This window comes from Salvelinus namaycush, chromosome 31 (assembly GCF_016432855.1).
Source record: "Salvelinus namaycush isolate Seneca chromosome 31, SaNama_1.0, whole genome shotgun sequence".
Lineage (NCBI taxonomy): Eukaryota > Metazoa > Chordata > Actinopteri > Salmoniformes > Salmonidae > Salvelinus > Salvelinus namaycush.
In genome coordinates, this window is record NC_052337.1 from 35,359,928 (window position 1) to 35,386,049 (window position 26,122).

At 42.3% G+C, this 26,122-nt stretch overlaps 3 protein-coding genes across 8 annotated transcripts; 2 read left to right on the forward strand and 1 right to left on the reverse strand.

The window, feature by feature from the left end:
• Positions 1-58: 58 nt before the first annotated feature.
• sgsm1b (small G protein signaling modulator 1b) lies at positions 59-20,538 on the forward strand. The gene is made up of 23 exons (XM_038970129.1): positions 59-65; positions 170-213; positions 2,229-2,304; positions 4,705-4,867; positions 4,993-5,142; positions 9,191-9,258; positions 9,699-9,874; positions 9,942-10,073; positions 10,209-10,330; positions 10,458-10,525; positions 10,623-10,786; positions 12,740-12,869; positions 14,767-14,958; positions 15,067-15,212; positions 15,425-15,553; positions 15,679-15,846; positions 15,995-16,057; positions 16,204-17,670; positions 18,222-18,429; positions 18,524-18,633; positions 18,724-18,820; positions 19,104-19,271; positions 19,524-20,538. The coding sequence occupies exons 1-23, from the start codon at positions 59-61 to the stop codon at positions 19,610-19,612; spliced, it is 4,137 nt and encodes a 1,378-aa protein (XP_038826057.1). The 3' UTR covers positions 19,613-20,538.
• Positions 20,539-20,710: 172 nt separating this feature from the next.
• Positions 20,711-21,950, forward strand: triap1 (TP53 regulated inhibitor of apoptosis 1). Its single transcript, XM_038970330.1, has 2 exons — positions 20,711-20,997; positions 21,305-21,950. Exons 1-2 carry the CDS (start codon positions 20,851-20,853, stop codon positions 21,380-21,382), a joined length of 225 nt encoding a protein of 74 aa, XP_038826258.1. The 5' UTR covers positions 20,711-20,850; the 3' UTR covers positions 21,383-21,950.
• A 176-nt stretch (positions 21,951-22,126) lies between these two features.
• Positions 22,127-25,659, reverse strand: srsf9 (serine and arginine rich splicing factor 9). 6 transcript variants are annotated; one of them, XM_038970327.1, is made up of 5 exons: positions 25,534-25,659; positions 24,117-24,296; positions 23,740-23,933; positions 23,000-23,172; positions 22,127-22,880 (listed from the first exon to the last, which is right to left on the reverse strand). In XM_038970327.1, exons 2-5 carry the CDS (start codon positions 24,272-24,274, stop codon positions 22,647-22,649), a joined length of 759 nt encoding a protein of 252 aa, XP_038826255.1. In that variant the 5' UTR covers positions 24,275-24,296; positions 25,534-25,659; the 3' UTR covers positions 22,127-22,646. The 6 variants fall into 6 exon arrangements, with proteins under 6 accessions (XP_038826255.1, XP_038826257.1, XP_038826251.1 ...); XM_038970329.1 differs by having other exon boundaries at positions 24,117-24,293; positions 25,534-25,653; XM_038970323.1 differs by lacking the exon at positions 25,534-25,659 and adding an exon at positions 25,317-25,445.
• Between the last annotated feature and the right edge of the window lie 463 nt (positions 25,660-26,122).

Consider the following 26,122-nt stretch of genomic DNA (forward strand, 5'->3'; position numbering starts at 1 on the left):
TCATTTGAAGCAAATAGCTGTCCTTGTGCGATTGAATCAACAGCAACAGCGGGGCGCAATGGGAGGTAAATTAGGTTTTTCGATTTTAATAGGCTATGTTATAAAATATCAAAATTGGCTTGAATGCCTCGCCAACTTTCAATGATACCGTTATGTTTTTTTATTCCAGAGGCCGAGACGCGTCAGAAATTGCTGCGCAATGTGAAGAAAGAGGTGAGTGCCTTCAGTATTTGCAATGTTTTTAACGACAAATTATTAGAAGCAACCGTTGGTGATGGATCTCTGGCAGCCGTTCTGTTGTAGTTGGATGCCCAACATAAGATTGTAAAATGGAGACACCGGGAAGTCTGATGTATATGCTTGAATAAATTGATCATAAGGATACATGTAGTCTAATAGGATATTATATTCTTTGGATCGTGATTTTATCATAAAGGATGCGTTCAGGGCCGACTTGGATTGAAATACGTGTATATATACAGAGATAGCAATTATTTGGTATCAGTAGGCAGGCCTAGGCAATAACGCCAAGATCAATGTAGCAGTAATGGATATGTTATCTCTGCATGACGTGAATACGTGTGCATGTCACAGTGCAGAGCCAAGAGCAGCATCATTAGGATTATTGATAACAGCTCTTTCTTGTGTTTTTCTTTTATCTGAATGCTAATGCTGTAATGGAGGGCAACTCAATTCACTGGGCATGCTCATATCTCGGATAGCCTATTACCCCTCTCTCTTTTATATGAAAAAACACGTAATCAATTGATCAGATGATATCTTGGTTCATCCTGTGCCTAGAAATTAGGCCTAAAGGATGTGGTCACACTTTATTTGGATAGTCCAGATAGTGGTCACACTTTATTTGGATAGTCCAGATGCTCTACAGATGGTCATAATATCAACAAAGGGTTAGGTTAGAATAAGGGTTAGGGTAAGGGTTAAGTTTAGGGTTAGAGTTATGGCTGGGGTTAGGATTAGTAGATAGTAAATTGAAATGTTACTGATAGTCTGTAGATAGTTTGTAGAGCATCTACCGATGGACTATCCAAATAAAGTGATAAGGATGTTGCTCTTGTGACATAACGTCACAGTTTATTATTTGGGGACTCCTCGCAGTTATCTGTTAGCTACAGCCAGACCATTCTTCAAAGGAAAATTGTCTGGCTTATGGTATAGTTGGGCTGCAGCACTACAGGAACCTGAAAGGGAGAGAAGAAACCAACTCCCTGTCTGGCTTATTTTCCCTGTAGCTGCACGCTGGTGTGTCCTCTGTTCTAGCTCCATTTATGAGATGTTATTTTATTTTGCCCTGATAGAAAACTAAAAGTAAAAGGGCATTATTAGCAGCAGATTGTATTGTGTTTTAATTTGTATGGATAGCCCTGTCCATCTTTGTGCCACACACATGCATGCATGCATGAACACACAAGCAAACAGGCAGTCACACACATGCACACAGGCACATGCAAGAGAAACACTCTTATTCTGCCAATAACAATTTTTCTCATCTTATGAAGGCAATCATTGGTCACATGCCCCCTGGGAGGGTAAACAGGATGTTTTTCTCAGTAGTGTGAGGGTTGCATGTGGAGGCCACATCACACAAGGGACATGACTAGCACCAGGTCATGCAGCAAGGAAGAGGGTCCTAGTTGGTGATAGTAAATATATACTGTATCTCAAACCCAGACTTTTTTTCTTCCGTTTTTAGTAGATTTGATTCAATTTCTATCCATTTCCTCGCAATGTTCACAATTTCTCTGCACTGTATAATTTCATAATCTGGGAATTGGTCACACCATATTTCACTATTGTGTGTTTGTCGTGTTTTATTATGTGGTTGTATGAGAAATGCTAAAATAACATAGCTTTTAGGTTGTTTGATGAAGATGGCTATCTCAGAGTTATTTAACTGGAAAATCATTGAAAATATACACTTTAGTCGCTCTTTTTTAACCTGGTCAAGCTCTGTCTTGTCTGAAGTGATAAACATCTCCCACCCTGTCTGTCACTCAGGATCTGCACACTCAGGATCTGCATTCTCTCCCCACCCTCCCTCCGCTTACCCGTGATTATCTATTGTTGCAAAATCGCTCCCCATCCTTGCCTCCTTCTGCACTTTGATTTCTTTTCTTTCTGTGCCTCCTCTTGTCAGACCCTGTCTCTGTTAAGTGCCTGTCATATCAAATCCCACCTCAACTTTATGTCTCTCTTTTTTTTCTCAGGTGAAACAGATCATGGAGGAGTCAGTGACTCGGAAGTTTGTGCATGCAGACAGCAGCCATATCATATCCTTCTGTGGTGAGTGTGTTCATGTAGTAATATATTACTTATTGAATTTACAGTTCATATGGCTCATTGGAGTTTTGACTTGCTTATTTTGAGTTTTTATGGTTTGTTAACCCCCTATTAAAGGCCCAGTGCAGTCAAAACTGTGATAGTCTTGTGTTTTATATATATTTCCACATAATGAGGTTGGAATAATATTGTGAAAATTATGATATTTCCCTTCTAGCTGTTTAAAAAGACGACCTGAAATTTCACCCTGTTTTTGTGGGATGGAGTTTTGGCCTGCCTGGTGACGTCACCAGACGGTAAATTAGTTAATAGACCAATAAGAAAGAGAGTTCCAAACCTATGCCAATAACAGCTAGTTTTCAGTTTTCCCCTCCTAGCAAAATTCTTGCTTGAGAAATGACTCTTTGCTAAGAAGCTATTTTTGTTTATTTTTGACCATTTAAATTGAAAACAATCACAGTGAGGTACTTAATTATTACAAGCCCACTGAAGGACTTTAGTGCCACATGGCAGTGCTGTGCTCTAGTGACTGGATGGGAGGGAGGGTGCATGCCATGGTTGATGGGCAGGCCTAGCTGCATAGCTGGTCTGGGTGGGTCGAAGTGTTGATTTAAATTAATGACTGCTTGGCTTACAGTATGTGTAACAGATACTTACCTGCTTGGTTTCTCATCTTTGACCGAAGACCATTACTATTGTAATAAGAGCCAGAGAAGAGTGGATAGAAAGAAGTAAGAGATCGTGGCAAGAAATACATAATATTTTTTTGTGAGATGAAAGTAACCTTATCTCCAAAGAGCACCTACCAAAATGTAGGTGGTACTTCTGGGCCACCCAATTGCAACCAATGATTACTTGGATAAGAGGACAGACTGTGATAGTAAGAACCCGTGGTCAAAGCATACGCTCCAGTTCTGGAGGAAAGTTCAATGTAGTCTCCATCTGCCTATGGGCATTTCATCCCTAACTGGTACTGCAGATCTTACACATTTTCCCACATTATCACTCGATTCAGGTTTCCAAAGGTGGTCATTACTTCATTTGCAATATGTACACCAAGTCTTGAAGAACAACCAAATTAAATCATTCGGTGAACTAAGTTCAGACTTCCATCTGCCAAAGTCAGATTTCTTTAGCTATTTACAGCTAAGAGACTATTTACTGAAACACCACAAATGGGTAAAAATGAAGGGTGAGCCCTCTCTCATAGAAAAACATTTATCAATACTCAGAAAAGGGCAACTGGTAGTTAACAAATTACAAAACTATACCAATCTATTGCTGTCACGACATAGAGCAATACTCTGCAAAGTGCAAGTGGGAATCTCTTCAGTAGTTGGGAAAGGGTACGGGGGCTGGACACGCAGCAACCCAGACCACGCTGCTGATTGGAGATCACATATACTGACTCAAGGTAGTTTGAGGAATGGGCAGGGGAGCTAGACAATAATAATGATGACACTGACAATTATGTTTACACTACTTCTATTAGGAATTGCTATGCTTGAAAATATAGTACAAATATAAGTTAATAAAAAAATGAAAAACAAAGAGCACCTTTCTCTCTCATCGCAGACTCAAGCAGTGCTGCTATTCTCCGTCAACTAAAGAATCACAGTTGGTTTGAACTAGTGCTTTGTAATCTCTTCACAATTGTCCTCCACCTCATCACTCTGGTGTCACAGCCTCACATTTCACACTTGTGATGTGACACATAGGATTATTGTTACATTAAGAGCACAGCAGTAAGATTATGGAGTCAAAAGTAGGTGGATTATTGCTGGTTGAATTGAACGGAGGTAAATGCCAGTCAGAACATGTTTTTTAAATGAATATGTCCCATGACTACATTGACATTTACAGAGCAAGTGACATTGGGCATCATCCTGTGGAGTTGAAATGTCAAGCCCTGCCACCTCCTACTACCCAAATCTGTGTACGGTCACGTTCTCAACCGAACACAGCTTGATTTTAGGTTGGCACTGGCCACAGCCATAGTAAAGAATAAGAGATGTGTAGGTCCATCTGTGTTAAATTTAACTGACAGCAGACACTCTGCAAAGGTGTTGATACTACACCTCCACACATCCACGGATATCCTAGCAACAGTAAACAGCGTTTGTCAGTTTTTAGTCTATTTCTGGTCCTGCTGAGAGCCACCTGCACCTGCCCTCTAACCCGTCTCTGCTTCCCTGCAGTAGCATTCAGACTGTCCAAGGGTTTTCACTGGGTGCGCCTGAAAATCTAATTAGCAAACTCTGCATGTGGTTTATTTGTTGTTTACAGTGTATGCAATCATAGCTTAATGAATATCGCTTTGGGGAAAGTTGGTTCTGAAACCAAACTCTGTGTGTACTGTTGGTGTCTGTATATTCAATACTATGTGTGTCTGTGTGTCTACAGCTGTAGTGGAGGCATGTGTGCTCCATGGGCTGAAGAGGCGAGCAGCGGGCCTCCTTTGCAGTAATAAGGTAGCAGCACTCTTCATGAAGGTAGGGAAGAGCTTCACCCCGGCGGAGGAACTCTGTCAGAAGGTCCAGGAACTAGAGCAGCTCATCGAGACCAAGTAAGACATTGATCTTGGCTATTCATTACTCCGAAGCCCCCCCCCCCCCCCCCCCCCACACACACACCAATATGCCATAAATGAATACAAAATGTGTATCAAACACTCCTCTCTGTATTCCCCAGCAGACAGGCTCAACTAAATAATGGCAGTGTTCAGAAGCAACCTGGAGTGACCAACCTCCCCCCTCAGGGCTTGAGGAACCTATGGATCCGCACTGCTCTCATGGAGAAACTTCTGGACAAGATTGTCATGTACCTAGTGGAGAACAGCAGGTTAGCAATCAATCAACAGATCAGATTCCAGCTGAAAGTCTGACATTGTGTTTGATATTACAAATACCAACAATCGTAGCTGCTCAATATGTATACTACAGATGTCCGATCTTAATTTGATCACTCTTTTGTCACATTTTTTCCCCTGCGCATCAGGAAATTTCAAATGAGCCTTGTGATTTACATACATTCACTGAAAACCCTCAGTTCTCTTTATGTGGGAACAGTCCAGTCATTTCGGAGCAGTGCCAGCCATCAAAATCATCCTCCCTCTCTCGCTCGCTCAAACTCTAAAAGCACCAGACACGCCTCCCGGGTGGCGCAGTGGTCTAAGGCACTGCATCGCAGTGCTAGCTGTGCCACCAGAGATTCTGGGTTCGAGCCCAGGCTCTGTCGCAGCCGGCCGTGACCGGGAGGCCCATGGGGCGGCGCACAATTGGCCTAGCGTCGTCCGAGTTAGGGAGGGTTTGGCCGGCAGGGATATCCTTGTCTCATCGCGCACTAGCGACTCTTGTGGCGGGCCGGGCGCAGTGCACGCTGACCAGGTTGCCAGGTGTACGGTGTTTCCTCCGACATATTGGTGCGGCTGGCTTCCGGGTTGGATGGGCATTGTGTCAAGAAGCAGTGCGGCTTGGTTGGGTTGTGTTTCGGAGGACGCATGGCTCTCGACCTTCGCCTCTCCCGAGTCCGTACGGGAGTTGCAGCGATGAGACAAGACTGTAACTACTACCAACTGGATACCACGAAATTGGGGGTATAAAATAAAATAAATAAAAGCACCAGACAGAATATTAATAATAATGTCCTATTGTTACTGTAGGCCTATAGGTCCTATTACTGCAACATTCAAATGTACATAAATGTATGTGAAATGCAGCCATACACATCAACAACCTTCGTTTTATATACCTTAACACAAGATAGATATTGGTCTCCACTATGACACGGTGTCAAGTGTATCTGAAATGCAGCCCTACAGTAAGCTACACCTAAATTATAGCCTACTGTAGCCTATCAAAACTAATACACCTAAACTATAGCCTACTGTAGCCTATCAAAACTAATACACCTAAACTATAGCCTACTGTAGCCTATCAAAACTAATTGCACACATAGACTTATAATATCAGATGTAAAGACGAGATTAAATTGAGAATAGTGAGGTATCCTATAATGGAGTGCAATGGTGCATGAAAGAGTGACTCAGATTTTAAAACCCCAACACCCCCCAGATCAACAGTATGTATATAATATATATATTCTCATACACACATATTCATACATACTGTATTTATTTATTTATAGGGGACAATGCACATTAATCAACATCAATAATGCAACATCCATGTAAATGTGCCGGGGTTAGCCAAAAGATCATTTGCACCCGTAGTTCCAGGGCAGCTAAGGACAATTGCACAGCAACAATACACATACTCACTAAAACAATACAAATACATTACATCCAATAGTATATCATTCTAACAACAACAACACTATCATCAACTGTCGTCTAACATATGAGGAACCACAGATAACTCATGTGTACAGGTTTGGATAGATTTTAGCCATGTTTTCAATTCAAATGTAAAAGTACAATAATCAGTGCAGCTTCTCAAGTCCATGGGCGTTGCATTCCAGTATATTGTAGCTCTAACAGAGAAGGCCGATTTTACTGTGTTGAAAAGGGACAACGCAATCCCCTCTAGTTACTTTCCTTGTTATCCTGGAGGTGCTTTCCTTGAGCATGATATGCCGGCATAGGGGTGGAGGGGCCAAGATCATACAGGATCTTAAAGACAAGAAATGTTTTTGTTACTTACAACCTCATGCTAATCACATTAGCCTACGTTAGCTCAACCGTCCTGTGGACGGGACACCGATCCCGAAGAAGTTTTAAAGCTATCCAGACTAAATAAATTATGTTTGTAAATGATATGACAATGGTGGTAACTGTTTGGTTTGTTATATAAAATCTTAAGTGTTTGTTTGTAGAGTGACTCAATTGGTTTCAGAATAGTAGCTCCTGCTTTTGACCAGCATGTGAGGCAATATCTCAGATGTGAGAAGATCATAGCATTCGTATATATGTATGTATGTATGTATGTGTGTATGAGAATAGAAAATATACACTACCCTTCAAAAGTTTGGGGTCACTTAGAAATGTCCTTGTTTTCCATGAAAACATACATGAAATGAGTTGCAAAAGGAATAGGAAATATAGTCAAGACGTTGACAAGGTTATAAATAATGATTTTTAATTGAAATAATAATTGTGTTCTTCAAACTTTGCTTTCGTCAAAGAATCCTCCATTTGCAGCAATTACAGCCTTGCAGACCTTTGGCATTCTTGTTGTCAATTTGTTGAGGTAATCTGAAGAGATTTCACCACATTCTTCCTGAAGCACCTCCCACAAGTTGGATGGCTTGATGGGCACTTCTTACGTATCATACGGTCAAGCTGCTCCCACAACAGCTCAATAGGGTTGAGATCCGGTGACTGTGCTGGCCACCACATTATAGATAGAATACCAGCTGACTACTTCTTCCCTAAATAGTTATTGCATAGTTTGGAGCTGTGTTTTGGGTCATTGTCCTGTTGTAGGAGGAAATTGGAGCAAATTAAGCGCCGTCCCGGAGCATGGCATTGCGTAGCTAAATGGAGTGATAGCCATCCTTCTTCAAGATCCCTTTTACCCTGTACAAATCTCCCACTTTACCACCACCAAAGCACCCCCAGACCATCACGTTGCCTCCACCATGCTTGACAGATGGCGTCAAGAACTCCTCTTGCTCACTTGTGCACCGGGGCCTCCCACTCCTCTTTCTATTCTGGTTAGAGCCAGTTTGCGCTGTTCTGTGAAGGGAGTAGTACACAGCATTGTACGAGATCTTCAGTTTCTTGGCAATTTCTCGCATGGAATAGCTTTAAGAAAGGTCTTTGTTTCTGGCCATTTTGAGCCTGTAATCGAACCCACAAATGCTGATGCTCCAGATACTCAACTAGTCTATAGAAGGCCAGTTTTATTGCTTCTTTAATCAGGACAACAGTTTTCATCTGTGCTAACATAATTGCAAAAGGGTTTTCAAATGATCAATTAGCCTTTTTAAAATTATAAACTTTGATTAGCTAACACAACCTGCCATTGGAACACAGAAGTGATGGTTGCTGATAATGGGCCTCTGTACGCCTATGTAGATATTCCATAAAAAATCTGCCGTTTCCAGCTACAATAGTCATTTACAACACTAACAATGTCTATACTGTATTTCTGATCAATTTTATGTTATTTTAATGGACAAAAATTTTGCTTTTCTATCAAATAGAAGGACATTTCTAAGTGACCTCAAACTTTTGAGTGGTAGTGTGTATAATATATATGTATGTATGTATGAGAATAGATACATATACATATGTATGTGTCACACACACATACATACATACATACATGAATTCTTGGGGGTTTTAAAATCTGAGTCACTCTTTCATCCACCATTGCACTCCATTCTGTAGGATACCTCACTATTCTCAATTTCATCTCGTCTTTACATCTGATATTATAAGCCTATGTGTGCAATTAGTTTTGATAGGCTACAGTAGGCTGTGGTTTAGGTGTAGCCTACTGTAGGGCTGCATTATGACTTGCCTTGAACATATAATAAAACAGTTGATAAAAAAAAATGATTTTACCTAACAAAAAATATCTACCCCTACAAATATGTCAATTTATTATAATCCACATAAGAATTCACACGAGATGCGCTGTAGCCTGCACATAGCCTACATAGACTACTTGAACTGGGGCACAGTGGACCTCCAGTCTAAGGTACAATGTAGGTACGGTACTGCATTGTATTCCAGCTGCCCACTGGCGCCATTCTAAATATTTCTTCAGATATTCAAATCCTCCTGCTGCAAGATTATTTTCCTGCTGCAATTAAACGGGTCAAATTAAGATCTGACATCTGTACTTATAGTCGCTTTTCAGTGAACATGCAGCAATGGTTCTTCTTGCACCATTTTGAGGAAACATGATTTTCTCTCTTCCAGTACGTTCTATGACAGTGAGGCCATTCTAATGGATCCTGTGGATGGACCAATCCTTGCCTCTCTGTTAGGTATTGATGGAACCTCTTCTTATGCCCTCTCTTGCCAGGATGTGGCCGGACAAATCTCTGATAAGATAAGAAATAGCACACTGAATGGCACATTACAGTGAATGTGACTCCCTCTGAGATAATCTGTAGATAAAACATGACATTAGAGACTAGTGCTTTACAGTGGAAATTGCCTTATTTCAGATAATGCCATAATTCTGTGGTTTAGAAGTTAAATATACTGGAAAATAACTCCAAATTGAATTTGTACTCATACTTATAATGGACAAGTGCATCTACCTTCTACTGTGAGGGTAACATTGACATTGCTGGTACCTCTAACTTTCACTCTGGATGATGATGGTTCAGTACAGTGCTTTAGAAGTTAGAAATAGTGACTACACCTTTCTACATGAAAACTGTTGTGGATCTCAGTGTTTTCTTGCCCTTATGCCTTGCAGTCGGCCCCTGTGCTCTGGAGTACACTAAGGTGAAGACAGCCGACCACTTCTGGACAGACCCCTCTGCTGATGAGCTAGTCCAGAGACACCGTATCCACAGTGGCCACTGTCGCCAGGACTCCCCCTCTAGGCGACCTGCCCTGGTTAGTGTGTGGATTATGTGTTTAAACGAATGTGTGTGTATAATATATGATGCATAAAAAATGGTCCAATGGTCTGGAATACATTGATATTTTCTAATAGATCCAGAAGAGGCAGTCGAGTGGCAGTATGGAAGATCGGCCCATCCTGTGGGCTCGGGACTATGTTGAGTCCCTCCATCAGAACAACAGGGCTACACTGCTGTTTGGCAAGAACAACGTCCTGGTGCAGCCGGTGTGTGTGTGTGTGTGTCTCTCTCTCTCTCTCTCTCTCTCTTTCTCTCTGCGTGTTAAAGGACTTGGCATTGCTTTTCATCACTGTTTAAACAGCAAGGAACGCTTTGTACAAATCTCCTGTCTTGGTCAACAGAGGGATGACATGGAGGCTATCCCAGGGTACCTGTCTCTCCACCAGACTGCAGATCTCATGACCCTGAAATGGACCCCCAACCAGCTCATGAATGGCACTGTGGCAGATGACACTGAAAAAAGGTAATGTAATATCAAATCACAGTAAAGAAACCTATTCTGACACTTATAGGTGTCTACAAAGGACATGGCAATTTATATAATTGGATATTGTTTAAATCTCAGCAATTTCTCATATTGATTTTCCCAGTGTTTACTGGGACTTTGCCATGACTATTCGCCTGGAGGAGATTGTTTATCTGCACTGCCATCAGCAAGGTACAGGAGGAACCTCTTTTTAATTATGTAGGCATATATCTTTGTATCCATGTGTTTGTGTGTGTCTTCTTGATCTTGTGATCACGGTTTTTCCCAGTGGACAGTGGTGGAACAGTGGTTCTGGTGAGTCAGGATGGGATCCAGAGGCCTCCGCTGCGGTTCCCCCGTGGAGGACACCTGCTCCAGTTCCTGACCTGCCTGGAGACAGGCCTGCTGCCACACGGACAACTCGACCCCCCCCTGTGGTCCCAGAGGGGAAAGGTCAGCATGGAACATAGAAATGTCCTAACATGCACCAGATATAACCCTCACATTTGGAATTCAATCAATCAAGTTTATTTTATATAGCCCTTCGTACATCAGCTAGTATCTCGAAGTGCTGTACAGAAACCCAGCCTAAAACCCCAAACAGCAAGCAATGCAGGTGTAGAAGCACGGTGGCTAGGAAAAACTCCCTAGAAAGGCCAAAACCTAGGAAGAAACCTAGAGAGGAACCAGGCTATGAGGGGTGGCCAGTCCTCTTCTGGCTGTGCCGGGTGGAGATTATAACAGAACAATACCAAGATGTTCAAAATGTTCATAAGTGACAAGCATGGTCAAATAATAATCATGAATAATTTTCAGTTGGCTTTTCATAGCCGATCATTAAGAGTTGAAAACAGCAGGTCTGGGACAGGTAGGGGTTCCGTAACCGCAGGCAGAACAGTTGAAACTGGAATAGCAGCAAGGCCAGGCGGACTGGGGACAGCAAGGAGTCATCATGCCCGGTAGTCCTGACGTATGGTCCTATGACTCAGGTCCTCCGAGAGAGAGAAAGAAAGAGAGAAGGAGAGAATTAGAGAGAGCCAAGATTTTCAAAATGTTCATAAATGACAAGCATGGTCAAATAATAATCAGGAATAAAAGTCAGTTGGCTTTTCATAGCCGATCATTAAGAGTTGAAAGCAGCAGGTCTGGGACAGGTAGGGGTTCCATAACCGCAGGCAGAGCAGTTGAAACTGGAACAGCAGCAAGGCCAGGTGGACTGGGGACAGCAAGGAGTCATCATGCCCGGTTTGCCGTGACGTATGGTCCTAGGGCTCAGGTTCTCAGAGAGAGAGAAAGAAAGAGAGAACGAGAGAATTAGAGAGAGCATACTTAAATTCACACAGGACACTGGATAAGACAGGAGAAGTACTCCAGGTATAACCAACTGACCCTAGCCCCCCGACACATAAACTACTGCAGCATAAATACTGGAGGCTGAGACAGGAGCGGTCAGGAGACACTGTGGCCCCATCCGAAGAACAACCCCTCTAAATTCATGACAATGATTCAGATCTCAAATGTTTACTGTAGCTATTATGTCCACATCCACTAAACCAATTGAAACGAGATGGTATGATTTAGCTAGTTGTTTCTTGTAGCATTAGAAACAGGCTAATCTATAGCAGAGTGGATGTTGTTGGACTGAGGGTAACTCTGATCTCTGTGTTAGTACTATACACTGCTGCCAGAGGGTTACTTTTACACTGACACTGTAATTTCATTGATCTTATTACCAATTTAGCCTCCAATTAGATAATATTAACCCTGACCTGCCAAAGCAAAGGGAAACCCATGAGGAAGTTTTTAGAGGGGTTGTGATGATAAAAGTGGTAATCGTAGTAGAGATGAGACTATAATTTACAGGCTGCTGTAGAATATAACTTTGTTAAGGTTGTGGTATATTACCCGGCGGAGCAGTGAAAGACTATACAACCTCGGAGTGGCAGAGAGAGTGAGTGGGGTCTTAATACGTCCTCAAACCAACATGAAGGAAAGTTGCAGACCAAAGACAAGGACCCCCAAAAATTATACAAATTGAATTTTCCTACTACTGTACCACTGACTTTGCTGTTAACTACTTTGAGGGAAAATGTACTTGTTACGATTGTGACGTGTTGTTGTCTCATCTAGCTATCTTAAGATGAGTGCACTAAATGTAAGTCATTCTGGATAAGACTGCTAAATTACAAAAAAATGTTGGTTTTTTTAAAACAGAAAAGGAAAAGATGACTGACTTGAGATTGGCTGGATCATTAATTACATCTAGCCTAGTCTTGCATCACAATTCAATGATAGGGATCTGAGTTTTAGGGTAAGATCAAATCAACTTTAATCACTCTCGCGAATCGTCATAATAACAACATGTTAATGTCTTATACTGAGTGCACTACCTTCCTTTGCCTACAGGGAAAGGTTTTCCCTAAGTTGCGTAAGAGGAGTCCGCAGGGGTCTGTGGAGTCTGTGTCGGATAAAGAGGAGGACGAGGCCACTGACTATGTCTTCCGGATCCTGCTCCCTGGTACACCGTCAGACTTTGGTATGTCACTTGTGATCTCCTTATTCTGTGTCAATTTTCTGTTGAAATTTGTACATAATATACTTTTTCATTATTTATTTTTCTCTCACCGTTCGTTTTGTTGACCATTGCCCTTCCCTCAGCACCTCTCTGTCCAGCCCCTGTACCTGTAGCCCTGTGAACACCTTACATTGGTTACCCTGGATTTCAGACCATGCATGGGCATGAAGTTGTCTTTGTCACACCTCCATCTTCTGGCTTGGTTTGTCAATGTTTCCATGTTTAAAAAAAGACATATACACTACCGGTCAAATGTTTTAGAACACCTACTCATTCAAGGGTTTTTCTGTATTTTTACTATTTTCTACATTGTAGAATAATAGTGAAGACATCAAAACTATGAAATAACACATATGGAATCATGTAGTAACCAAAAAAGATATATTTTATATTTGAGATTATTCAAATAGCCACCTTTTGCCTTGATGACAGCTTTGCACACTCTTGGCATTCTCTCAATCAGCTTTATTGAATTTCAATTAACAGGTGTCTTCTTAAAAGTACATTTGTGGAATTTCTTTCCTTCTTAATGCGTTTGAGCCAATCAGTTGTGTTGTGACAAGGTAGGGGGGTATACAGAAGATGGTCTTTTACCAAATAAGCTAAGTCCATATTATGGCAAGAACAGCTCAAATAAGCAAAGAGAAACAACAGTCCATCATTACTTTAAGACATTTCAAGAACTTTGAACGTGCAGTCGCAAAAACCATCAAGCGCTATGATGAAACTGGCTCTCATGAGGACCGCCACAGGAAAGGAAGACCCAAAGTTAACTCTGCCGCAGAGGATAAGTTCATTAGAGTTACCAGCCTCAGAAATTGCAGGCCAAATAAATGCTTCACAGAGTTCAAGTAACAGACACATCTCAACATCAAGTGTTCAGAGCGTGAATCAAGCCTTCATGGTCGAATTTCTGCAAAGAAACCGCTACTAAAGGACACCAATAATAATAAGAGAATTGCTTGGGCCAAGAAACACGAGCAATAGACATTAGACTGGTGGAAATCTGTCCTTTGGTCTGATGAGTCAAAATTTGAGGTTTTGGTTCCAACCACAGTGTCTTTGTGAGACGCAGAGTAGGTGATCAGATGATGTCCGCATGTGTGGTTCCCACCGTGAAGCATGGAGGAGGTGGTGCGATGGTGTGCTGGTGACACTGTCTGTGATTTATTTAGAATTCAAGGCACACTTAACCAGCATGGCTACCACAGCATTCTGCAGCGATACACCATCCCATCTTGTTTGCTCTTAGTGGGTCTATAATTTGTTTTTAAACAGGACAATGACCCAACACACCTCCAGGCTGCGTAAGGGCTATTTGGCCAAGAAGGAGAGTGATGGAGTGCTGCATCAGATGACCTGGCCTCCACAATCCCCTGACCTCAACCAAATTGAGATGGTTTGGGATGAGTCAGACCGCAGAATGAAGGAAAAGTAGCCAACAAGTGCTCAGCATATGTGGGAACTCCTTCAAGACTATTGGAAAAGCATTCAGGGGTGAAGCTGGTTGAGATAATGCCAATAGTGTGTAAAGCTGTCATCAAGGCAAAGGGTGGCTATTTGAATAATCTCAAATATAAATATATTTTGATATAACACTTTTTTTGGTTACTACATGATTCCATATGTGTTATTTCATAGTTTCGATATCTTCACTATTATTCTACAATGTAGAAAATAGTAAAAAAAAATAAAGAAAAACCCTTGAATGAGTAGGTGTTGTGAAACCTTTGACTTGTAGTGTATATTATTAAAGAAAGTCACCCAAATCATCCATCAGTTCTAGATGATCATGTTGCTAATGACAATGATGACGATGTTCCTGCTGATGATACCATTGATCCTGTTTGGTGTCCAGTGGCTCCAGAGCTGATGGACCAGGCGGTGAACATGTGGCACCCCACCCCCAGGAAGTCCTCCTGTTTCTCCTGCTCTCAGAACGGATCCCCTGTTGGCTCACTACCCAACGGCTGCAACCAGGACAGGGCTCCCCTGAAACTCCTCTGTGACACCATGAAGTACCAGATCATTTCCCGTGCTTTCTATGGCTGTGAGTACATGCATCATGAATTCCTTTAGGAAACTGATTCAAATGCTATAGTCTTCATGTTATGGCTGGACTGATAACCATGCGTGTTTCTTCACTTCTTCATTGAAGGGCTTGCCTACTGCCGTCACCTGTCCACCGTTCGTATCCACCTCTCTGCCCTGGTCAACCCTACCATCGTTGACCCTAACGTGCCTCATGATGCCCGGGGAGGGCTGACTGTGGATGTCTGGAGCAGCTTCCTCCAGGACTGCTCTGTAAGATCTACTGTACCATCTGCTCTAAACATACTGTACACACAACCACAACCTGCAGTGACTGTGCATGTTCCTTATGACTTAGCTAACAGGTCACAGCTTGAATGCATCTGCATTCACCAACATCAACATTCCACTGCAACCGATGACCGTACTAAACTTGTATGTTTCTGTATTGAGTCTATGTAATCACGTTCACAACCTTTTCTTAGGCGTATGATGAGCATGAGCTTCTGCGGATGGTGTACTATGGTGGTGTGGCCCCTACAATACGCAAGGAGGTCTGGCCATTCCTGCTTGGACACTACCACTTCGATATGACCCAGAAACGTAGGCTGGAGGTGAGTACTGTTATATTGTCATGAGGTAAAACTACTAACTCTGGAATCCAAGTAGGGAGGTGGGTTATGTGTAATACTATTACATACTAGTGACCCTGTGTGTTCATCTGTGTGTGTGTGTGTAGGTGGATGAGCAGGTGCGGGCCTACTATGAGCAGACTATGAAGGAGTGGCTGGGCTGTGAGGCCATCGTCAAGCAGAGGGAGGGGGAGAAGCATGCTGAAGCCATAGCCAAGTGCAATTCTGTGGAAAGACCAGGACCAGTGCAGCGAGACTCCACCATCAGCACTGATGTAAGGGGGTCCTACCTGTCCCATTTGATGAGGGCCATACATGATAGAGTTAGTGACTCATTGGCATATGGTTAACATACTGTACTAACATATGATTCTTCATGGTGTTCTCTTCCTGGATGGCATTTGACCCCATATCCTACACCAGTCCTCACAGAGCACAAGTTCAGAGAAACGGATTGCCCAGAGCGACTCCAGCAGTAGCACACAGGTACAGGAGGCTTTCTTTCTGGGGCATAACACATCACCACATAACATTATAGTTTTCCTTAATACTGAATACTTAAAGTTGTGCATTACAATAGTAGGGAGACTTTAGAATGCTGGGTATTCACTGTCTGTTGTCCGGTGTTGCAGGCATTTGGGTCTGTGGAGGAGGTGGATCAGATAGAATCCGAGATGAAGCCAGAGGAAGGCAAAGAGGTGTCCAAAATTCCATTGAAAGACTGCCCAGATGTGGCCAACCCAAATGTTACCTCAGAATCTGGAAACCCACCCCAAAAAATATCTGTTGGCTCAGGTCTTCCAGAACAGCCCCAAAGCACAAACAACAACAGCCCTGCAACAAAACTTCCTGCAACTGATTTAACTGTCAAAACAGTTGCCACTCAGCCATCACCAGAGCCATCAGAGCCCCAGGGAGCTGCATCTAGGCCAGTGGCAGAGGCCCAGGCTGGGTCAAAGCTAACAGAGGATCTCCCTGTTTCAAGATCAACAGAGGAACCAAAGGTCACGATAACAGTTGATGACAAGGCAGGGGAGGAGCGTCCTAAGGCTCCAACACAAGAGTCCAAAGCCCCAGAGAGTAAAGAGGTTGAATGCTCTGAATCGGTAGAAATCATACAAATCCCAGAGAGGGTTAAAGAAAGGGGTTCTGACAAAGAAGACGTGAAGTTCTTAGGAAATACTGAAACCGAAAACAAAGTTGCGGGAAATGGGTTGTCTGAAGTTTCCACCACAAAAGACCCAAAGCTGCCTGTGAGAGCTGCGTACGCAACTGAGAATACTGATATTCTCAAACTAGAAACGGAGGTTTCTAATGTATATATTCCAGCTCCACCACTAGGCGAGGCCACAGTTAATAAAACACAAGAGAGCAAAGCCCCAGTGTCAGAACCATCCTGTGCCACAGAGCCATCTTTAACAGAAGGAAACAAAGCTTCAACAATAGCAGTGGAGGCTGGTATTGCTGAAAAAGAGGACCCAAACTTCTCTGACATTGAAGAAATCACAGAATCTGAATTACAAAACATTAAAACCCCTCAAACCAGCGACGCTTGTGTTTGTGAGAAAGACATGGATAGTACCGAAGAAAAGGTTTCAGAAATAGCCGAAACCAAAACATTAGACACTGTGGAGGCCAGTGTCCCTGAGAAAAGCAATACCAAAGCTGCAGAAATGACAGTTGCCATAGATTCAGAGAAACATGCACCTTGCATGCCCGTACTGAAGCCACCTCAGCTAGAGGCCAGGGCCAGTGTTACAGTGACAGCCCACTCTATGCGTTCTCCTGATACACTAGATTCTGATGACTCGCCCTCTGCCTTAGAGATGGAGGACATTCCCACGGCCTGGGCAAGACCCTTGTCCGGCCTGATGGCTCCCCCTGCTGCCCCCTTCTTGGCCCTGGGGAGAGTTGTTTCAGGGGAACATGTCCTGCATGCAAGCTCCAACACCAGTCTTGATGGAACTGAGCCAACCCTGTCTGAGGAGGAGCCTGAGATGGAGAGTCTCTACCCCCAGTCTGACTTTTTGGTTGTGACAGAGGAACTCAAACCTGAGGTTTCACCAGTGGTAGTGTCCCCTGCAGGGACTACCTACTCTGTAAGTACTCCAAATGAGTTACCTGTGTGCACTGTAATGCATGTTGCAGATTTTAGGGGTTGATTGGCCAAGAGTTGGTTCAACATACAATACACTTATCCCACCAGACATGCCACCAGGGGTCATTTCAGTCCCCAAATCCTGAATAAATTCAAGAAAGCGTACAGTATTATATAGAGCCCTTATTGCATGGAACTTCCTTCCATCTCCTATTGCACAAATAAACAGCAAACCTGGTTTCAAAAAACAGATAAAGCAACATCTCGCGGCACAACGCCGCTCCCCTATTTGACCTAGATAGTTTGTGTGTATGAATGTATGTATGTAGTTCTGTCCTTGAGCTGTTCTTGTCTATTGATGTTCTTTCTGTATTATGTTTCATGTTTTGTGTGAACCCCAGGAAGTGTAGCTGCTGCTTTTGCAACAGCTAATGGGGATCCTAATAAAATACCCAACTACAAACAGAGCCGTCACAATGCTGGAATGAATCAGTAGCCATTTGAACATGAACCGCTTTAACTAACCTTAGTCCCTTTTATCACTCTGTGCAGCAAGAGCAGCTGGACTTGTACTTGCTCAACCTGCATCGCATTGATAAGGATGTGAGACGCTGTGACAGATCCTACTGGTACTTCACTCCTGCTAACCTGGAGAAACTACGCAACATAATGTGCAGTTATGTGTGGCAGCATCTGGAGATTGGCTATGTCCAGGGCATGTGTGATCTGCTGGCTCCTTTACTGGTCATTCTGGATGACGGTCAGTCTGCATGAAGAATAGCTCTCCTAGAACTGCATTATTCACAGACATGAGTAAGATCAGATGAATAATTTGCTGTTGATGTGTTTCTCAGAGGTCATGGCTTTCAGCTGCTTCTCTGCGTTGATGAAGAGGATGAATCAGAACTTCCCCCATGGAGGGGCCATGGACTCACACTTTGCCAACATGCGCTCCCTCATCCAGGTACATACACAATCACACATGCACATTATTATAAGTACAGTGATATTACATTGTAGTAAAAGATAGGCACTTGCCATTTTTTTCCACTAGATCCTTGATTCAGAGCTCTTTGAACTGATGCAGATGAATGGAGACTACACTCACTTCTACTTCTGCTACCGCTGGTTCCTGCTAGACTTCAAAAGAGGTACTGGCATCTGCATGGGCGTGTTCGACCGCATACACTATCTGTATGGTGATGGAATCAAACAGAAAGGGGGATTTCACATTGGAACCAGAGGAAATAGTTCATGCTGATGATGTTAAAACTTAAGTTAATTGTGTTCAAGGTATACAATATGAAGGACCTGTATAGATTTAGGAAAATGTCATTGTCAATGTTTTTATTTCAGTAACATGACTCTTCTGCAGGCAGGTCACATCTGACAGTCCTACTCAGTATATAACCTGATGTGTCATTCTTCCTCCAGAGATGTTGTATGATGATGTGTTCTCCGTGTGGGAGACCATCTGGGCGGCCACGTATACCTCCTCCACTCATTTTGTCCTCTTCATTGCTCTGGCACTGGTGGAGATATACCGAGACATCATCCTGGAGAACAACATGGACTTCACTGACATCATCAAGTTCTTTAACGGTGAGGCTAAACGATGACATTAGATGTTGTTATGAAATGGAATATTTGATCATTCAGTTATTTCATTCATTTCATTGCCACTGAGTGTTTGCTTGCTAAATGTATGATCTGAAGGTACCAACTGCCTTTACTGTGCTTGCTGACAAAGGCATAAAGTCTAGCTATCTCCATAGACTACACTCATATGTAAATCAGCACAAGCAGCTAGGCTCGAGTGATACAGTGTGTTTTTGATTTGATTTCCCTCTTCAGAAATGGCTGAGCATCACAACATCCCGCAGGTCCTAACGATGGCTCGAGACTTGGTCCTCAAAGTGCAGACTCTCATAGAAAACAAGTGATCCAGCATGTGTATTTTCCTCCCCTTTCACTCAGTGTCCAAAATTGTGAGAAAGTCACAAAATTAATGTATTCTGAAAATCGTAACTTGTATTTGTATGAAAGCTAAACTAACAATTGACAAAAGCAGACATAGTGGTCAGTATTTTAAAATCACGCTTCTCAATTATTTTTATTCCTGAAATCGTCAGGTGAACCATACTGAAGCTGTTGTCACACTACAATAATTGCACAATGCAGTATTTCTGTCTCAGTCCCTAAAAGCACTTTCCTATGTTCAGGTAATTAACATTATAATCAATAAGTTTATGAAAAAATGCAATTGTTCACTTAGTGAATGTACCCTTTTGAAAACAAAAACTCTTTGCATATTGCTTCAGAATGTTTTTGTATTTGTTTTGCCTTAATGTAGCTATCTTGTGCAGGGATATTCTCAATATGATAACCAAATGAGATCTTGTTTGTACATTTCCGTCATATACTTCCCATCAGTTAGAACCATTCACAGAGTAAAGGTGCAGCCAAAAAGCTTGCACCTCTCCAACATCGCAGGAACACTTGCTGAAACCCCTGGCTGTATCTCAAACATATTGTCCCCCATGTATTCCAGTGTTTTTGTATTAAGTGCTTAAATCTGTCTCTTATCTTCTCCTTATCGGCTAAATGTCTGCGTGTATTGCTGTTGTACTGTAATGGTAACTGTACAATTATTTGAAACACACAGGCTAATATTCAAAAGTATCTGTGAGTATAACAATGTAGCTATACTGTTTAATATCAGATATGTACACACACACGTAGGCCACTGTACATGTGATTTGTTGCTTGACGACAATAGATAAATATACCGACAAACATGAGAAAAATACTCTTATTTTTTCAATGTATTCTTGAATTGTTTATTGTTGTTATTACTTTGCTGTGTATTAAACAATCAGTATATTTTGGATTCAGCATTGTGCAAAGTTTGGTTTAATTCATTTCACTCTCTGTGCTGTCTTTGGTGTAAAATTGTTTGCCTGTAGCCAAAGTGTGCTGTTGCTTTAACAATGTGTCGCTTGTATATTACGTCATCAAAATACTCAATGGTGTCTGGCCAAACAGATCATATAGTTCAAGGGAAGTCAAGAGAACTGTGCGGAAGAGAATTTTGCTTGCAATAAATTCAATAATTAATCGTTATCCTTATTCTTTCAGTATTTGTTATTCTCATACGGTCTATGTTTATTCTGCATTGAAGATGAATAGTGTTGGAGAGGGCTGCACTGACCTAAAACGGGAATATGACCAGTGCTTTAACCGTTGGTTTGCTGAGAAATTCTTGAAGGGAGATCGAAGCGGTGATCCCTGTACCGAAATGTTCAAGAAATATCAGCATTGTGTCCAGGTAAATACATGATATCTAAAACGGACGTATGTTAGCTATCTGCCTGCTCATCATCACCACGCATTGATAACTGCTGTACCGCGTACTATTAGCTAACCAAAATGATGCAACACCAATGTGTCAGCTGTCAGGCCACAAGTCTATTCTTCACATGACTGAAACACAGGGCATCTATATTCATATATTGTAAATAAATATACTCACTTCCTGATAGCCTATTGTCCTCTCGATCCATTGTCTTTTTAAACATCAAATGCAAGTGTCTAATCTAATGTTACAGCTACATATGTTGTGCTTGTATTTGCAGAAGGCCATAAAAGAAAAGGACATTCCCATTGATGGCGTAGAATTCATGGGCCCAAATAAAGAGAAAGGTGACAGATGAGATGGATCTCCCCAACAACGTTGCCTTGTGACTCACTGGCATTGCTTACTGGGCATGCAATGGAACATGAACAGGGTGTCCACCAATTTAGCTTGAATTGGGTTTTGTTTGAGGTCGCAGTCCTTCTAGTGTGGAGACTAAAGAGCATTCATATGAAGGATCCAAAGTGCTGAATGACAATTGGGATTGGACTTTGGATGTTGGGCATTGATTACAAAAGGAACATATGAATCCAGACATTTTGGGTCAGACCAATAAAAATCGTAATGTGGTGGTAACATCAGTTTATCATTGTAAAGGACTATGATGCTTTGCAAAGGGAGTTTCATTTAACTTTTTAAATTCTGGAATTGTCAATGTCTATTAGTGTCCTGGCATAATGTCCCTCAAGACAACTGAAGAGGGCATCAATGTGGATGCATTGGACTTGGTTTACACTGTGCAAGATTATAAGTTGTGGGTCTCTTTGCTCAAAGTTATTTTTTTTTACTGGAATGAGTTTAGTTCAGTGATGCAATGTGATTAACATATACATTGACAAAGCAATAAATAGAATAATCATGTTTCATTACTACCAATTCATATTTTCAGCTCTGCGGATGGACCAGAAATGACATCAAAAGGTATAGCATATAACCCAATCTGCAACGTGACAACCCATTGAGTGCAGGTGTTTGGTTTGAAAAACAAAATTATCTTGAATTCAGCCACCACAGGTGGCCAAAACATTGAGGGGAAGGAATGAACTGATTAAAAAGTTTGACATTTATTTAAAATAAAACAAATTTAAGGATTTCAGGTTTACCAGCAGATTACAATCAAACAATTTCCAAAAGGTATTCAGACACTTGGAGGTCCACACTTACAATTCATTTAAAAATATACATTGCAGGCAGATGTTCACATTTAGTTTTTGTTGAGTGTCACACTCAGGGCAGTGTTCATCACAAATGGATCATGTTCATACATGACCTAGAGCAGCAAGACCAGTAAATTGACAAGTTAACAAATGGTCTCACCAGACATCAGAACTCAGCTCACTACAATGCGCTGACACAGGGAACTGAAGTTTACATCAATCAACAGGAAAATAAATCAACCATATTAAGGCCAACAAGAAGGCAGGAGTGACTGACCATGGAATGCACATAGCAAGCAAAAGGGGGACAATTATTTGTGTGTGTCAGGGAGGAGATCTGGTATAAACAAAACAAAATTAAACTGCCCCTAATCATCAGTGCCCTCTTGTGAATGGCTGGCTGGTCTACCGGTAGTGGCGTGGGGGTGGGCTGTGGTGTGTTACTGGGTGTCGCCTCGCTGGGGGGCTATGGCGGGACACATGGCGCCGTGGAGGTGACTGGTAGCGCTGTGGAGGGGACCCTCTGCTTTTGTAAGGAGGTGGTGAGTAGCCACGCCCCCGGGGGGATCTGGAGCGGGACTGCGAGCGACCATAACTGGCACCATGTTCTCCGTGGACACGAATGCTTGCCATCTCCCCCTGAAGGACATACAGAGCAACTGACTGAGGAGACCATCTTCCGTCATGAGCTTGAATAAGCTTGTAACTCGCAAATGCACTCCTATTTGACATGTTTTGCTGTGGAGTGGTGTACTCACCTGATGGGAACGGAACTCAGTCCTGTCCAGTCTGCGCAGGGCATACTCCATGTCCTCCCGACGGACAAACTCCACCACCCCTTCACCATCCCGCTGCACATCGGCGAAACACACATCCCCTGCCTCACGCATGTGGTCTTTAAGATCCTGCCAGCTCCCTGATGGGGGCAAGCCTGGGAGGGGAGACAGCACATTGTCATACAAGAAGGTGCCAAGTCTGCATAATGCTTATTGGAGTGGAAAAGTGATTATTTTGATACTATCAACTATGCCTTTTCAACTACAGATTCTTATAGACCTGTTTCAAGTGGCATATCTCCAATTCACATTTGCGTCTACATTTTCATGCAAAGCTTTGAGGGATACTATAAGTATGCACATACTGTCAGTTTCTCAACTAATATTTTCCCTTGATTTAAAAGAAAAGTGACGTATGATCTGACTGCCAGATTGAAACCTAAGACGTAGGAATGTCTAGCTATATTAGGTGACATACAACACAGATACAATTGAGAAATACCAATGGGTAAAACAAAAATGAATGATAAAACATACACCTACCAGTCACTATGGCCGGTGTTTGGGTATATGCAGTCAACATGATCAGTTAGAGCTTTTACTGTTTTGTTCCTGTTTGTTTTGGGCAGCTGACTTGACCTCCACTTAGTCCCTTTGACCTCCAGTCCGCCAAGAGAGAGAGACAAAAACAACACTGCCTACGACTCAGAACGTCCACCTACCAGTCACTATCACCCGGAACTCAGATCTCCGAGTTGGAGGCCCAAACCTCCCCTTAGGACCCCCTCCTTCTCCTCTTTCTCCGCCTCCCATAGGGCCACTAAATTTGGCGCCAGAGGAGCGAGGGTATTCTACACGCAGCTTGGAGTCTCCGAATCCATATCCATTCCTTCCATAGACAGCATCTTCTGCATCCCTAAGAGAAGAGAGCACAGAACTCCTTACTTACTTGCCTAAGGGATATACACTTGTCAACGCCTTCTCCATCCAGTCACTGAGGTCAGTCCCAGGCGATGTTACTAAATCAGAGAACACCTTGCCAAACAGCCAGGTATTGTGATTGGACGTGTACATACACTAGATCATTCCAGGAACTCACCGTGGATCTTCGAAGCGAACAAAAGCAAAAGGGATGGTTCCCCTGTTATTCTTTAGTTCGACATCCCGAATTTTTCCATATTTGAAGAAGAGATCCTCTATGTCCCTCTCCTGGACATCCATTGGAAGATTTCCCACGTAGATCCTTCCATCAGTCATTGTTGGTATTGGATAGGCCCTGCTAAAATAAACCGAAGGCACCTGCAGGCTTCAAACTCACTGATCCATTCCAAGAACAAAGGTGGAGGTGAGCCGTATCCTAATCCCAATCCATATCCATCCTCTTCTAATGCTTTAAATTTACCCTCAAAAATCTAGAATCCGTATCCTAATCTTAGTCCCAATCCACATTTGTCCATTCTCTTCTAATGCTTTAATTAGGAAAAATCTAGAATCTTTGTGGAGCAGGAGGAGTAGTAGTAGTAACGTTACATGTTGAGTTCAAGACAATCTGCACAGCACCTTGGACCAGTCTGAAAGCTTTAAAACACAGGATAATGATGAATGCCTTAGCTCAAACCATATAGCCATCAGAAGTCGTTTGAACATACACTAATTAGTGGCTAACTAGCTAGTACTACTCTGGTACTACTGACCTTCCCTCAAAGTGACGTAGCCTATAATTTACAAACTGCTTCGTAGCAAAGAGGCGGGCTACAGTTAGCTAAACAGACAGCAAAGAGGGCTGGCACTTCAAGGTGTGTTTCATGTATTTAATACCATTTCACACTGATGCCGCTCCATGCATTACCATGAGCCCGTCCTCCTCAAATGTGCCACTAGCCTCCTGTGACGAAGTGATTGACTAGGTAACGTTCGATACAGTAGTTAGCTAACGTTAGATAGCAAACGTTAGCCCTCTGATTCCATCCTTGTTAGCTAGTTAACGCTATCGTCTACTCTGCTCTTCCGTTTTAAAGTGTAAATAGCAACAGGTACATCGATCGGTTATGAATGTTTATGAGTAGTAAAATATTTGCTATAAAAATTCAGACATACCTCAGTGTAATTTATGTAAAATACGGGATCGCTATCTAGCAGTCTCTTCCTCAATGCAGGAAGTCAGCTCGAGCGGTCGTTTGATCTCTACGTCAGAAATACTACGCTAGTCTACTCTTCTCTTCAAATTTAAAGTGTAAATAGCAACAGGTACTTTGATCGGTTGAGTAGCGAATTATTTGCTATAAAAAAATTGACATACCTCAGTGTAATGTATGTAAAATACTGGAACGCTATCAAGCAGTGCTTCTACAATGCAGGAAGTCAGCTCGAGCTGTCGCTGGATCTCTACGTCAGAAATACTAACGCTGAAGTCTACTCTTCTCTTCAATTTTAAAGTGTAAATAGCAACAGGTATTTTGGTCGTTTATGAGTAGCGAATTACTTGCTATAAAAAAAAATATTATTTTCAGACATACCTCAGTGTAATTTATGAAAAATACGGGAACGCTATCTAGCAGTCGCTTCCTCAATGCAGGATGTCAGCTCGAGCAGTCGCTGGATCTCCACGTCAGAAATGCTAACGCTAAAGTCTACTCTCCTCTTCAACGTTAAAGCGTAAATAGCAAGAGCTACTTTGATCGGTTATGAATGTAATAATAATTGAGCTGTCGCTGGTTCTCAACGTCAGAAATACGCGCCCACTTTTGAGACAGAAAATTATTTGCATAGGCTTATCAATATAATCTTCCCTTTGGAGGCAAGGCACAATCTAATTTTAACAGTCTGACCCTGTTACTTTGTTTGGTAACTTGAGGGTTGGATGGGGCTGGCGAATAAATCACTCTCAAATGAATTTACAGTTAGTAAAAGTTATGGATGCAAGGACAGTCAACAAGATTGTCAAAAATGTCAAATAATTTACCCAATGTCATGTTAATCTCACTGACTGGTTTACTCAATACTTTTTGTATGTTACTCAATTACTTTTTCTATGTTCTGTCCATTTTTCTGATATGGCTTCCTTCCTTTAATACTGTAGCCACCACCAGAGTGAGCTTAAGAGCT

What these genes read in the sequence shown, in the direction of transcription:
- sgsm1b (XM_038970129.1), top strand. An exon ending in ACTGGTCATTCTGGATGACG is followed by an intron (nt 18,430 to 18,523) that starts GTCAGTCTGCAT and finishes TGTGTTTCTCAG; the next exon opens with AGGTCATGGCTTTCAGCTGC. An exon ending in CCTGCTAGACTTCAAAAGAG is followed by an intron (nt 18,821 to 19,103) that starts GTACTGGCATCT and finishes TTCTTCCTCCAG; the next exon opens with AGATGTTGTATGATGATGTG.
- triap1 (XM_038970330.1), top strand. Translation starts at nt 20,851, where the DNA reads ATGAATAGTGTTGGAGAGGGCTGCACTGACCTAAAACGGGAATATGAC. An exon ending in AATATCAGCATTGTGTCCAG is followed by an intron (nt 20,998 to 21,304) that starts GTAAATACATGA and finishes TTGTATTTGCAG; the next exon opens with AAGGCCATAAAAGAAAAGGA.
- srsf9 (XM_038970327.1), bottom strand. Translation starts at nt 24,274, where the DNA reads ATGACTGATGGAAGGATCTACGTGGGAAATCTTCCAATGGATGTCCAG. An exon ending in GTTCCGGGTGATAGTGACTG is followed by an intron (nt 23,173 to 23,739) that starts GTAGGTGGACGT and finishes CTCCCCTCCCAG; the next exon opens with GCTTGCCCCCATCAGGGAGC. An exon ending in CTGAGTTCCGTTCCCATCAG is followed by an intron (nt 22,881 to 22,999) that starts GTGAGTACACCA and finishes TATGTCCTTCAG; the next exon opens with GGGGAGATGGCAAGCATTCG.